Raw genomic sequence first — 14,399 nt, 5'->3', positions numbered from 1 at the left:
ATGTGATAATAGGGTGGATGCAAGCCATTTGGCAGCGTGGCAGCGAGAGAAAAGTAAAACAATAATAAACGACTTAATGTACATCAAACTATTCAGAAATGTAAAATCTTATAAACCTACTGCCCTAATCTACTTATATCTGCTAATGACGACCTCCGACATAGCTACTTTAACTAGTACTAGTAAACTAGGCCGACGTAGTCGAGCTCCACCGACCCCAGCCACAGCTTGCCGTCCTTCTCCGCGACGTCGCTCAGCGTGACGCCCTTCGCCGCCGTCAGCTCCTCTACCTCCATGCCGTCCGCGCGGAGCCGGACGCCCACCAGGTGCTTCGCGGGAGCTGCCGCCGCGTCGATCCGCGCCTTCTCCTGGTTGAGCGCCACCCAGTAGCCTCCCCTGGCGTCGCGCCTCACGTTGTCCGGGTACCCCGGCAGGTCCGCCAGGAGCTCGTACTGCTCGGCCTTGGGCCCCCTGAGCCAGTACCTGAACGCCTGGGCCGGCACCGTGTGCGCCACCACCACGTGCGTCCTGTCGGCGCTCACGGCCACGCCGTTCGGGTACGGCAGGCCGTCCCTGAGCACGGTTACCTGCTCCGACCGCGCGTCGTACCGGAGCAGCCGCCCCGTCGCGTCGGCGTTCATCATGATCTCCGTGTTGAACCTGCGCGGGTACGTGGTGCTGCTGTCGGTGAAGTAGACGTCGCCGGTGGCCTGGTCGACGTCCAGTCCGTTGACGAAGTGGAACGGCACGCCGTCGGCCTGGGTCGCCAGCACCTCCGCCTCGCCGCCGTCCGGCCCGACCTTCATCAACCCCAGGTACGTGTCGGCGATGTAGAGGTCGCCGGTCTTGGCGAAGAACTGCAGCCCCAGCGGGCGGCCGCACATGCTTTCCGTCTCCTCCGACGGCACCACGGAGGCCGTGCACAGCGGGATCCTCCGGTAGTTGGCGCTGTGCGCGAACGTGGTCCAGCCGAGCGCGCTGCCGCCCCACTTGAGGACGCGGCCGTCGGAGACGCCGGCGTAGGGGCCTTGGCCGCGGCGGTCGAAGGCGAGGCTCTCGGCGCCGCTGACGCCGTTGGGCAGTGGGAGGCGGAAGCTGAAAAGCGTGGGCGTGGTCTTTATCGGCTCGGCGGCGCAGAACGACGACGGGAGCAGGAGCGCGAGGGCGACGGCGAGCACCAGCCACGCCGCCGACATGTTGATGCGCGCCATCTCGATTACGTTGTTCTCGCTGATCAGCTTCGGTTCGATGGAACGGAAAGCTGGTCGCGCACGCGCGCTTTTATAGTCCAGACCCGGACGCTGCATTGCGTCGCAGTCGGTGTAGGCGTGGCCGTGGCTCGGTGTTTTGTTTCCGGCTCCGTCGCGGCGCTAGGCCGGAGTCCAGCTCGGCCCAGTTTGCACAGCCCCCTGAGCGATTCCTGTCGCGTGATTTCACGCTCCGCTTCGAATTCCATGTCTGACCCGAGTAGACAATAAGTTGCAAAATGTATTCCCTCCGTCATGAAATATACTCTCTCTGTTTTAAATTATAGGTCGTTTTAGCAAATTTAGATACATAATTTTTACTATAGATCTGGATGCATTGCAAAATCTATGTATCTAAATTTTGAAAAGTAGGGAGTAAATCATTTTGCTTTGTTATAAGTTAAAGTAGTATAAATTTAACCAAATTTATAGAAAAAATATTAACATCCAACACATCAAATAAGTAAAATATGAAAAATACATTTTATAATAGATCTAATTATTCTCACTTGACATTCAAAATATTATTACTCTATTCTATAAACTTAGTCAAACTTAAAATAATTTGACTTAGGACAAATCAAAATACCTTATATTTCAGGATAGAGAGAATATACATGACATGATTAATACCACGTGTACCCTAAAGAAAGGCACTCAAGAGCATCAGAGTGGGTTAACTAGCCACTGCTAGGCGGGCCGGCCTGCCTGGACAGAGGTGTGGCCATCACCAGCCCACCAGAGGTGTGGCCATCACCAGCCCACCAGTGGGGAAATCGGCGCGGAGGCTCCGGGACACGTGGCGCCTTCCCGACCCATGACGATTCCCGTGGGTTAGTAAGCCAGCGCCAGCCCAACGATCATGCCCGACCCCTCGAGCCCTTGGGGGAGGCGTGGCGAGACATTAAACGTCCCTCCTCGATGGGACGCGCATACGCGCCCCTCGTCCGACAGCCGAAGAAGGGGCGCCGCTTGAGGACCGGAGGATCAGCGAGAGGATCCCCGGTCAGCTGGGCCACCATGACGCCGCGGACCCGTTAGCATGCCGGCTGCGCCACTCCCATCAGATTGACGGGAAGGTCACCCTCTACCACCGGACGGACATAGGGTGAGGCGGGCGCACCAAGCTAGCAAGCCCCACCGCGTACGATCTCGATCAGGGACGGGGTGCCCGGCCCCTCGACCCCAGCGAGGGAGGTCAACCCTATTAACGGAAGAGAAGCCCACTCCTAGCGGACCGGGGCAAGTGTGACACAAGTACGACACACCATGCCCTGCCACGCGCATGGTGGACAAGACCGAGACCACGTCAGGCGGCGGCGCGGAACGGGCGAACAAGACACGGCTTCGGGATACGAGGACGCGCAACCGACCCGGGGAGGGGGACGGGCTGAACAGACATGTGTAGGGCTCCCGACCTCATCACCGGGGAGCCGACCCTAGGGGGGTGAGACACCCCTTCTCTTGCATTGTAGCGCAGCCCACCAGACTATACAAGGTAGAGCTGTGCCTTCTTTCTCTCTCTGGACACGTTTACGCTCACATACACACACCGCTTACAAGCGCCCCGTTGTAAGCACCAACACTCGAACTTAAGCAACAACACGAAGCACACCATCTATACTGGACGTATGGCAATTGTCCAAACCAGTCTAAATCTTTATCTCTGAGTGTTAGCCATCGACCTACGGAGAAGCGCGGCATTAAATTACTAGCCGGTGATCGAAACACTGACAATATATGTATAATGATTCTGCTTAATACGTAACATGAAATAATACATACTATGAAATAGAGTCTAGCTATGGTATAAGAGAACAACTAGCTGTGGCTGTTAGAATACACTACGTGAAAACCTCAAATAGGTCACGCAGCATTTGTAACGGACACTTGTAGCCCGTTACAACCCGCAACATCTGTAACGGTTGTTGTTTGGCACCCGTTACCCATAAGCGCTGCAGGCTTGACCCCGAACTCGCCACCACAACGCCCGTTACCGATGATGTCTTCTGGTATCGGCCGTGATGAAGGACCGTTACACCAAAACTTTGTAACGGTCGTTAAAGTGCGTCCGTTACGAAAAGTGTACTATCGGTAACGGTCCCTTAATGTCCGTTACCGATCACTGTCTTATCGGTAACGGTCGTTTAAGGACCGTTACGACCTGTCGCCTTTCGTAACGCGCGTTACCGATGACCATTTGATGCCCGTTACCGATAGAGCGGTGTTACTTGTGTGATCCGTTGATGCCCATTACCGAAGTGACAGGCGCAGCAGCCGGGGGGCGTCCTCCCGCGCCGTCGCCGCGACCGGCGCTTCCTCGGCCGCGCTCCTCCACCGCCGTCAAGCTGGAGCGCGGCGGCGCTGCTGCTGGACGTGTCCTGCTGCTGCTGCCTCCGCGCCGGCGTCACCGAAGGTGCCGGCGGACGTCGACCGCGGTGTCCTCCGCGCCGTCGCCGTCGTCCAAAGCAGCAGCCCTTCTTCCACTCCATCGCCGCGGCCGCGGCCGCGACGCCGCCTCCTCCTCGGGCGCGCTCGTAGACGGTCCTCCTCAAGGTGGAAATTGCCCCGTTTTATTGAAGTTTGCTGTCCTAATCCTCTTACTCATCGGTTTTGGTGATGAATTATGCTCATTTGATGTATGGAAATTGCCCTTGTTCATTGAACTTGTAGATGGCAGCTGCTGATCGGGTTTGGATGTACAGACAGCCCCGAGATTGGGACAATTTCATAACCGGGGTCAATGGTTTTCTAGGTCAAGCAGAGGCGGATATGAGAAACCGTGGTGTTCAGGCAATGTATTGCCCCTGTATAGATTGTCTCAACCAGAAGAAGTTCGGACAACGGGACAACATTTTTCATCATTTGATCACACGTGGTTTCACAAAAAATTACACGTGTTGGAACAAACATGGTGAGGAAGGCCTTAATGAAGTCGAAGCAGGATGCCTAAATGAAGGTGAAGCGCGACACCATGGTCAAGGCCTTAATGAAGGGGCAGCGCGATGCCATCATGAAGCCCTTGATGAAGGTGGAGTTTTTGAGGAAAATGAACCATTCCCACCCTTTGTTAGGAGGCCTGATGATATGACTGATCAAGAAGTTACGGGCTTCGATGATGGTGAGGTGTTGCAACGTGTGCACAATGTTGATCAAATGGTGCGGGATGTTGAGTTTCAAGGAGTGTACACAACTTCTGAATTAGCGAGGCTGAAGCAGTTCATTGAAGATTCAAAGAAACCCCTCTATCCTGGTTGCCAGAAGTACTCTCGCCTTTCTGGTGATCTAAAACTTCTGCAGCTTAAGGCAGATCATGGTTGGAGCAACAAAAGTTTCAAACAACTATTGGATCTGCTTAGAGACATGCTACCTGAGGGAAACCAAGTAGCCGAGTTTGTCTATGAGGCAAAGAAGATAATCTGTCCTCTGGGAATAGAGGTTGAAAAAATTCATGCATGCAAGAACAGTTGTGTATTGTTCCATGGAGACTATGCAGACCTTGACAAGTGCCCCAAGTGTGGGTGTGATCGGTACAAGAGGAAAAAAGATGGTGGAGACGATAATGCTGATGACGGGAACGTGCCCGTGGAGATCGGAGGCAAGAAGAAGGTTAACAGAGGGGGTCCTGTGAGGGTGGCATGGTATTTTCCCATCATTCCCCGGTTGAAAAGATGGTTCGCCACAAGAAAGGAGGCCCAACTCTTGCGTTGGCATAAGGAAGGCCGAAAGAAGGAAAATGACAAGCTTAGGCACCCCGCAGATGCAGCACAATGGGGTAACATTGATTCCCACTTTAAGTGGTTTGCTGATGATTGCAGAAACCTTCGGTTCGCTATGAGCACAGATGGCGTTAACCCTTTCGGTAACCAGAGTTCAACACATAGCACCTGGCCTGTCGTGCTGTCAATGTGCAACCTTCCACCCTGGCTATGCAAGAAACGGAAATACATGATGCTGACAATATTGGTCTCTGGGCCAAAGCAACCTGGCGACCGTATTGATGTCTACTTGAGGCCACTAGTTGATGACTTGAAGACACTTTGGAAGCCTGGTGTGAAGGAGGTTTGGGATGAGTTCGGGCGTGAGGAGTTCACATTGCACGCCATGTTGTTCACCACCATCAACGACAACCCGGCTCATCGCAACCTCTCCGGCCAGAGTAAAAGGAAAGGTGCAGCTTGCCCGCACTGCTTGGAAGAAACTTGCTCATTGTGGCTAAGAAATTCAAAGAAATTCGCATTTATGGGGCACCGTCGTTTCCTCAGCAAGAAACATCCCTACCGGGAGATGGATTGTCAGTTTAATGGGGAAAAGGAGCATCGAGCGGCGCCTCTGCATGTGACTGGAGATCTGATCCTCTTGCAAGTCAAGGACATCAAAACTATCGAGGAGTTACCCAAAATGACTGAAAAAATCCTTGTCAAAAGAAAGAAACGAGATGGTGAAGAAGAAGAAGATGGGAAAGGAATTTGGAACAAGAAATCAATTCTATGGGAGCTAGAGTATTGGGAGCTGTTGGATGTGCGTCATTCGATTGACAACATGCACGTCAAGAAGAATGTGTGTGAAAGCATTTGTGGAACATTGCTACAACAGAAGTTGAAAGGAAAAGATCATAAAAATGCAAGGGAGGATCTTAAAGATATGGGCATTAGGCCGGAGCTCTATGCAGAGGAAACAGACACGGGGACGGACCTTCCCGTCGCTGCAACCACCTTGTCAAAGACAGAGAGAAAAGAATTCTGTGAGTTTTTGCATGGTTTGAAAGTACCTTCAGGCTACTCATCGAACTTCAAGAGGCTAGTGTCGGTGAAGGACATGAAAATGAATTTCAACTTGATGAAATCTCATGATTGACATGTGTTGATGACAGCTCTTCTTCCTGTTGCACTTAGAGGTATCAAGACAGTACAGGTTCGCGACACGGTCACGAGCTTGTGTTTATTCTTCAATGCAATAGAACAGAAGGTGATTGATGAGGAAGAACTATTGAAGTTAGAGAGGAGGCATTTCGAGACCCTATGCATGCTTGAAGCTACCTTCCCACCAACATTCTTTGATCTCATGATCCATCTAACAGCACACCTCGCGAGGGAGATTTGGTTCCTTGGCCCATCTTACCTGCATCAGATGTTTCCATATGAGAGGTACTTTGGATTCCTCAAATCATTGGTACATAACCGGTCATTTCCGGAGGGAGCCATGGTTCGTGGCTATGGGACCATCGAAGCAGTGGAGTGGGCCATGGGTTATATGGACCCCCAAAACCCCATTGGTGTGCCTCATTCACGGCATGAAGGTAGGCTTGCAGGTGTTGGGACCATGGGGAAAAAGTCAATCACTCCGGATCCAGATGCCTTCAACATGGCTCATTTCACCGTGATACAACAGATTGACCTGATTACACCATTTGCCAACGAGCACATGCAACAACTACGTGAAGAAAACCCTGGCCGTAGTGAGGCTTGGGTTGCAAAGAAGCACATGCAATGCTTCAGCTGGTGGCTCCGAGATTATGTCCAGAGATGCAGCGCAGCTGTAACCGACAATCTGATAACGAAACTAGCAGTGGGGCCATTATTCACTGTTACAACATACCAAGCAATGGATATCAATGGATACACGTTCTACACCATGGCCCAGGATGCCAAGAGCGTCTATCAAAACAGTGGTGTGCGTGTACGGGCCGTCGACAATGACATGCAGGCAGCCACATACTATGGTCAAATAGAGGAGATATGGGAGCTTGATTATGTAGGTTTCAAGGTAGCCTTGTTTCGGTGCAGATGGGTCAATGGGAAGAGAGGTGTGAGCAAGGATAAATATGGGTTTGTTAGTGTTGATCTGCGGGTCTTTGGTTACAAAGACGAACCGTTTGTTTTCGCCAAGGATGTTGAGCAAGTGTTCTATGTACCTGACCTTGCAAGGAAGAACTGGTGTGTGGTTATGCCTGGAAAAAAAAGGATTGTTGGGATTGCCAATGTTGTTGAGGAGGAGGAATACAACCAGTTTGATGAAATTCCATCCTTTGACACTTCATACATGCCCCGACTCGTGGCAACTGACAAAACACCGTACTTGCGAACCGACCATCATGAAAAAATCCATATCCAGAAATCAAAGAAAAAGCCATCAGAGTGATGTCTGCTGAATCCTAATTTTGTAATGTAGGATGTGTGTAGGTGGAAGTTCAATCCTTTTTGTAATATAGGTTGTGTATTGGTGGAATTTGAATCCTTTTTGTAATATATGATGTCTATATATTCTCCAGACATACTATACATGTTCTGCACCAGTTGTATATATATTCTGTACATATTCTGCATCAGTTCAGCAAGTGAGCTTTAGTCTGCTGACAAAACACCCGTTACTTATACGTCAGTAACGGACGTTACCAAAACGCCCGTTACTAAATATTAGTCAGTATCGGGCTTCACTGCAACGACCGTTACTTATTGTCTCACAGCAGTAACGGACGTTAACTCAAAGGCCGTTACTAGTTATACGTCAGTAACGGACTTTAATACAACGACCGTTACTTACGGTCTGACATCAGTAACGGGCTTTACCACAAAGCCCGTTACAAAGTGGTCATCAGGGGACAATACATATTTCAAAGAAATCCCTTTCGCCGCTCTTTCTCCTGCCCTAGCCCGCCGCCACTCTCCTCGCTCGCCGTCGCCGCCATTCTCCTCGCTCGCCGTCGCCGCCATCATCCTGCCCTCGCCCGCCGCCGCCACTCTCCTCGCCCGCCGTCGCCGCCAGTCTCCTCGCCCGCCGTCGCCGCCATTGTCCTCGCTCGCCTTCGCCGCGACGGTCCTGCCCTAGCCCGCCGCCGCCACTGTCCTCGCTCGCCGTCGCCGCCATTCTCCTCGCTCGGCAACGAGGCGACGCGGATCCAGCCCCTCCCAACCGCCATTCGCGACAGAGGTTACTGCTGCTTCAACCCCCAACGCCCTCTCTCTGCTCGGCCACCCAATGTGCTCTTCCTGTCAAGTTCGATTAGGGAGATATGCTACTTTGCTGTTGTTTAGAGTCAATGCACATAGAATTATTCTCCTGGAATTACCTGCATTAGTTGAGCATGCCTTAATAGTTCATTTTTATTTGATGGACTGTGGTTTTGATGGATGATTGTTGATGGCCACATTCAGTCAGCCATGGAATTGTTTGAAGCTTATTTACAGTGTACATTGTTTTTTGCTGTGATAATCATACTAAGTGATTGCTTTATCCTCTTGTTGCATGTACACATGGAACCCACAATTCATTGGATCTGAAGTTGGACAAGGAAGCAGTTGAAGGAACTTGCTTCATACATAAGCATTGCTCCACCCTGTCAAAATGGTTTGCACCTATCCCCAACCTCTATACTAAGTAAAATTTTACCTGTATGTCTATGCTGATTTTATTTAGGACTTGTACTGATTTCTAGTGTAATATTAGCTTTTTTGGTTTACAGTTTTAGTCTAGCTTATGTTGCTCTACTGACAACCTGACATATCATCTATGCAGTCTCCCACACCAACAAACTCCTGTAGTGACAGTAGTGCATCATCACAGCGCAACGACGGTGAACGTTCTTCACAGGCTCACTCAGCGCAGACTGCTGCGAGTAGTACTCGAACCCGCGGGTCAAGGACACAAACCAAATGGCCAGAAGACAAGTTGACTGCAACTGGACTTGATGAAAAATTTTGGCCTACCCCAGATGCTGCAAGGGAAAGATTTGTATTGGTCTGTGGCCTCATTGCTCGGGAGAGGGTGTCAATCAACAGGAAGCTTGAGGATCTGTCACCAGTTGAGAAGGAACAGCTATTCGAAGCATTGCTGGAAAAGCTAGAGTACCCAGCCAATCTGGAACCAACTGTTCGCAACAAGGCAATTAAGGCAGCTATGTCAGAGATTGCAACCTTGCAACGGCGGTTCAAGGCCCATTTAAGAAGAAATTATGTGAGGCAGGAGGAGTCTCCCTTTGAGAAGCATGGCTTTTTGAAGCCAGAAGACTGGGAGGTGTTTGTGCAGGAAACCAATTCTCCTTTTTTTCAGCGAGTGAGCCAGGAGATGAAAGATAAGAGAGCATTGCATAATAAGCCACACAAGACGGGAAGAAAAGGTTATCATGGTAAAAGGAAAGAGTGGGAGGAGGAGGATGCAAAGCTAGCTAGAGAAGGAAAAGAGAACCCTTGGGACCAATTTCCTGGACGTTCGAGGTCATATCTGCGGGCAAGGGCGGCGAAGAGGATGACCACTAGTGAAGGCACTAGTGAAGGAAGCGGGGACATAACATTCAGTAACCCTGCGGTGGTGGGGCTAGCAAATAAGGTGAAAGACCTTGCATCTAAGGCTAGTGATGGTTCTTTCACTGGGGTTAGGGAGAATGATATCCTCACCGCGGCACTTGAGAATCCAGAGCATCGAGGTCGGGTCCGAGGCGTGTCTAGTTCAGTTGGCTGGGGTAAAGGGTTTGGTGAAGAGTTTGCTGGAATGTACAGGAAGAAGAGGAAGAAGACGAAGGAGAGGTCTGATGCGGAGAAGGAAAAGATAGTTGGTGAAACAGCCATCAGAGTAATCAACATGCTAAGACAAGCAGGCGTGGTTATACCGGATGCTTTGTGTCCTACCCAACCAACACACACCGGTAGCAGCGAGCAAGAAGATGCGAGTGTCAGTGCGGAAGAAGATGTGCGTGGCAGCGGGGAAGACCATGGGCCATTCAACGAGAACGAAGCTGACAGTCGATCATCTATGCTGGACACAATAGATAAGCTGACAGAGCCAACCAAGTGCAGCCTTTTGGATGGCACCGGGCATAACTTGGAGCTCGCAGTAGCCACTGTCTATCCATATCAAGAGACTTGCCATTGTGTACCGGTGCAGGAAGGGTATGCAGTGGTGCAACCTACTTATGTGTGGTCCAATACGAGTCACTTCCGTCTGCCTGTGCCAGTAGGGGGGGATGAGATAACAACCTTAGGTGAGGCTCTCGGTACAAGGATCCAATGGTCAAAGCATAGGATCCTTATACCACCCAGGACGAGACAGCCCAACTCTGGAACCGCATCAGGTAGCAGGGGTACAGCATCAGATGCAGGTACTGCAGCTCAGCGTCCGCAAGAGAAGGCTCAGCCGCAGCAGCAGCAGATCTGCAAAAAAAAGGAGCAGCAGCAGCAGCAGCAGCAATCTCCGCCTAAGCATCAGCCACAACCGGAGCCTCTACAACAGGAGGGAGAGCGCAGCCAATCTCAGCCTGAGCAGCAGTCACCACGGGAGGAGAAGGAGGCCAGGAAACCTCTGCCTAAAGATGAGCTTGTTAACGCTATTTGGACAACACAGAATCCAAAATACAAGCCTGGTGTGCCTATGTTGTCAGAAGCGGATTTAGATGCTGCTGGACCAAATTGTGCCAGGTTGCATGCTTACGTCATGGAAAACAGTAAGGATAAACTTGGCTTTCCAGCAAAGGTGCCTCAAGCCTACTTTGAAGGTGATGGTGATTTAATGTTAAACATTGCATTCGATGACGTGTACGACCTTATAACCCTAGGTGCTCTGGATGTTAGCTTCTTGAGGTTGTGGACATTGTAAGTCCCTTCAAAGCAAAAAAATATATTTCTTTAATTTTGACCACAAAGTTCATGCATGCTAACAATTGGATTATTTGTAGGAAAATGATGCAGAATGCAGCAGAGATGCAGTGCAGTGTTGCGTTTTTGGACCCACAGGTTTTCACCGCCACAGTGATTTCTCACCAGCCTAGCACTGTAACACAAGCAATTAAAAATGCTATGAAGAACGACTATGTGGTGGGTGCCTACAACACCGGTGGCCACTGGGTAACAGTGATCATCTCTATGAAGTACAAAGAGGTTTGGTATTTAGATTCTGCTAAACTATTTCCCGGTCGAAAGTTCACGGACGTCCGACATATTGTGAACTGGTCAGTATATTGTAGGTTTTGTTCACGAAATATCGATCTCTTACTGTTTCTAATCGGTATTGCTGATCATGCAGGGCCTTTGATGCGCGCATGGAAGAAATGATGAAAGCAAATAAGAAAAGGCCAAAAACCAAACCTAAACTCACGCACAGGATAGATGTTAAAGTAAGATTGAGATTTTTTTATGGTGCCTTCCTACCTATTTGGTTACTGCATTAACTTGTCATATTGGTACCTTCTTGCAGTGTGCTCAACAGCCATCGGGGACCTTTTTATGTGGATTCTATGTGGCATTCAATATGCTAAAACTAGTCGGTGACATACCTATAATGAAAAAGGCTGCTGTAAGTATATACTGCTCAGCCTTGTCTCTGCTCATATTGTTCATTTGATTTTAGAAACTGATTTGTACTTGTATGAGCTCATAATGATTGTATTTTGCAGGATTTCAACGCTGCCCTAACAGTTTCTATAGAAGATCTAAAGCCGGTCCGGGAGATGCTGTGCGAGTTCATTCTTAAGGAGACCCTCGACCCAAAGGGCAACTTCTATAGCGCCTTCTAAATTTATGATGCACCGTGAGTTCATTGTTAGCCACACACTTGAAACTTGTTGCATTCAGGGCTTCAAACTTGTTGCATGTCTGATGAGGAATGATGTGATCTTGTGTATATTCATGATATCTACTTGCTTGTGTATATATACGATGAGAATGTGTTTGTGATGTGTACTTGCTGGTGGCTGCCAAATCCTGGCTGGTTCCAGGATGCAGCCAGAAAAGAACTGGTTACTGTAGGGGTGGCCTACGTATAGGTAACGGGCGTTAACTAAAGTGCGTTACAACAACTGATCAGAGAGTAACGGGCGTTAACTAAAGCACGATACATAGTGAGATCCGAGAGTAACGGGCGTTAACTAATGAACGTTACATACTGAAAGAACCGTTACAGATATGGTCCAAAGGTAACGGGCCCCGATTCAGGGCACGTTACGTGTAACATTTGTAACGGGCTTAGCTTAAGGACGTTACGGATACTTCTTAAAGGTAACGGTCATTATTTACAGACCGTTACAAATACTGACCAGTGGGCCCAGAAGGAGACGTGGAAAAATGTATTTGTAACGGGTAGCATGCAAAAGACCGTTACGTTTCTTTGGGTTCTGTAACGGGCTGTGTGTCTCTGCCCGTTACAAAAAGTCCCTGTGGGCCCAGAGAAACAGCCATTTAGGATGACCGGTAACTACATCTGGTAACGGTCTTTGTTAGATGCCCGTTACAAACACGTGTTATCAGTAACGGGCAGTTGCCCGTTACCTTTGTTCGATCATTTGTAACGTCGGATCGGTAACGGCTGTTTGCCCGTGACCAAAGGTCATCTATGCCCGTTACCAATATACATGTTTTCACGTAGTGATAATTCGCAGAACTGTGGTTAATGAATCGCAGCTGAACTAAATTATTGGAACAATTAACTGGCTAATAGAAAATCGCTGAACTGAGATCAATTGGCTGGCACAAACTAACTAAAATTTCGTAAAATTTTATTACCTTAAAAGAAATATGATGCATCCAAGTTTATTAATATCACTTTACCTATTTACCTAGAATGGGTTTAACGACCTCCAACACCCACAAGACACCATGGCTGCCGTAGTCTTCGACTTCGGGCACCAGAGAGGTCACGAGGGTAGGTGAAAGTGCACTGTTGGCGCTATCCTTGGGGTTGCTCAACTCTGTCGTAGAGGCGATGCAGGAGTGGAGGAAGGGATATTAGAAAATATCCAGATATCCAAAAATAATATCCTAACCACTATCCGACCCTTTTAATTGACGACTCGATCGAAATATATTTGTACCATTTATAACCCTACACGCAATATCCACACATCCGTGAAAAGCCTGCCGCCAAATGAATTCTCCTCTTTTTTTTCCACGTACACAAACTGTACCTTTACTGGTCGTGGGGCACGTGTCATCTTAGCAATCGTTTGCATATCTATCATCTATGGGCTCATGTGCAGCCCAAATATAACAAAGTAAGCCGCACCAATATGTCCTTTAGTTTGAATATAAAATGTAAGGCTGGGACAACCCAAAAAGCTTCACCTTCTTATTTTTCTTATAATTGATCTTATTTATTACTAGCAAAAAAAATAGCTACTGATTATTTTCTTGTATACAACAATTATAATTGAATTGAGAAGGTGAAAAGTGTGGATTACATCATTATAAGATTAGATTGACTTATTCACTAAAGTATTTTAAAAAAATTCTATTGGACCAACCTAACTTATTCATTAAGTATGCAATATGCATATTGTGCTACATAATCAGTTAATGATCAAGATATTTACAATAGATCCGTTTTAGTGGAAACACAAAAAACTTGTATCCTTTTCCTTTTCTTTAAAATTTCTTAGTAAGTACGCACACAAGAAGCATTGATGATAACAAGTCTTTTGCTAAGTTGAGTTGCTAGTGAGCTAAGCAAATTGAGATCTTTAAACTCAACCAATGCCTCTCTTGCTTTATCATCCTCCTATACTCTTACTTGCTACTATTAGTTCATGATTATCAGGAGCTGGTTGAATAGGCATATCAAAGATGTTCATCCAAGTTTGATCTCACTTCGACCATGCCCCGCTTAACAGACATATGACACTTCGGCATAGAGGTTGCTAATATTTTTCAAGAGAGACACATTCTGCGCATTGCTATATAACATTAAACATGAAATTTACTTTTATAAACAAAAATCAAAGTGGCGGAGTAGAAGCGTAGTGGACCATAACCCACATGTCCGAAGATCGAAAATTGGCTCTGATAACATTATTTTTATTTTCAAAAAATAATGCCAGTATTTTTGTTTCACTTCGTTTTCTTTTCCAACCTTCTATCTTCTTTTGGGTTTTGAGACCTTCTCTTCTTCTTTTTCTTTATTCCTTTATATGCTTTATACTATATATCACACATGCTACAGTATCTATGGTTTGCTAGAGCCTAGAACAAAAAAGTTTAGTAATTTATCGTCAATGGCATGGCTATCAAATTAACTTTCCATTGAGTACTTAAAATACAAAACATACTTCATGTGAGGGACTGAGAATATTTTTAACTAATTTTTAATGAAAAAATACACATTAAAAGTTCATGAGATTTTTCTTAGGTAGATGATAGCATTACAGACCTGGTAGTTCAATATGTATATCTA

The 14,399-nt window shown here is 47.9% G+C and overlaps 3 protein-coding genes across 3 annotated transcripts; 2 read left to right on the top strand and 1 right to left on the bottom strand.

Moving 5' to 3' along the window:
* Positions 1 to 179: 179 nt before the first annotated feature.
* Positions 180 to 1,211, bottom strand: LOC112873306 (protein STRICTOSIDINE SYNTHASE-LIKE 10-like). The gene has a single exon (XM_025936297.1). It carries the CDS (start codon positions 1,209 to 1,211, stop codon positions 180 to 182), a length of 1,032 nt encoding a protein of 343 aa, XP_025792082.1.
* A 3,123-nt stretch (positions 1,212 to 4,334) lies between these two features.
* On the top strand, positions 4,335 to 7,388 carry LOC112873305. The gene is made up of 2 exons (XM_025936296.1): positions 4,335 to 5,991; positions 6,121 to 7,388. The coding sequence occupies exons 1-2, from the start codon at positions 4,335 to 4,337 to the stop codon at positions 7,386 to 7,388; spliced, it is 2,925 nt and encodes a 974-aa protein (XP_025792081.1).
* Positions 7,389 to 8,429: 1,041 nt separating this feature from the next.
* LOC112873304 lies at positions 8,430 to 10,835 on the top strand. The gene is made up of 2 exons (XM_025936295.1): positions 8,430 to 8,594; positions 8,763 to 10,835. Exons 1-2 carry the CDS (start codon positions 8,592 to 8,594, stop codon positions 10,833 to 10,835), a joined length of 2,076 nt encoding a protein of 691 aa, XP_025792080.1. The 5' UTR covers positions 8,430 to 8,591.
* The last annotated feature ends 3,564 nt before the right edge of the window (positions 10,836 to 14,399 follow it).

Source organism: Panicum hallii, chromosome 9, assembly GCF_002211085.1.
Source record: "Panicum hallii strain FIL2 chromosome 9, PHallii_v3.1, whole genome shotgun sequence".
Taxonomy (NCBI): domain Eukaryota; kingdom Viridiplantae; phylum Streptophyta; class Magnoliopsida; order Poales; family Poaceae; genus Panicum; species Panicum hallii.
Note: the sequence above shows the minus strand (reverse complement) of the source record. Positions and strands in the feature narration are given on the sequence as shown.

Excerpts from the sequence above, each read along its gene's own strand:
- LOC112873306 (XM_025936297.1), bottom strand. The coding sequence starts at position 1,211 with ATGGCGCGCATCAACATGTCGGCGGCGTGGCTGGTGCTCGCCGTCGCC.
- LOC112873305 (XM_025936296.1), top strand. The coding sequence starts at position 4,335 with ATGACTGATCAAGAAGTTACGGGCTTCGATGATGGTGAGGTGTTGCAA. Across the intron at positions 5,992-6,120 it reads GACAGAGAGAAAAGAATTCT|CTCTTCTTCCTGTTGCACTT; the intron begins GTGAGTTTTTGC and ends TGTTGATGACAG.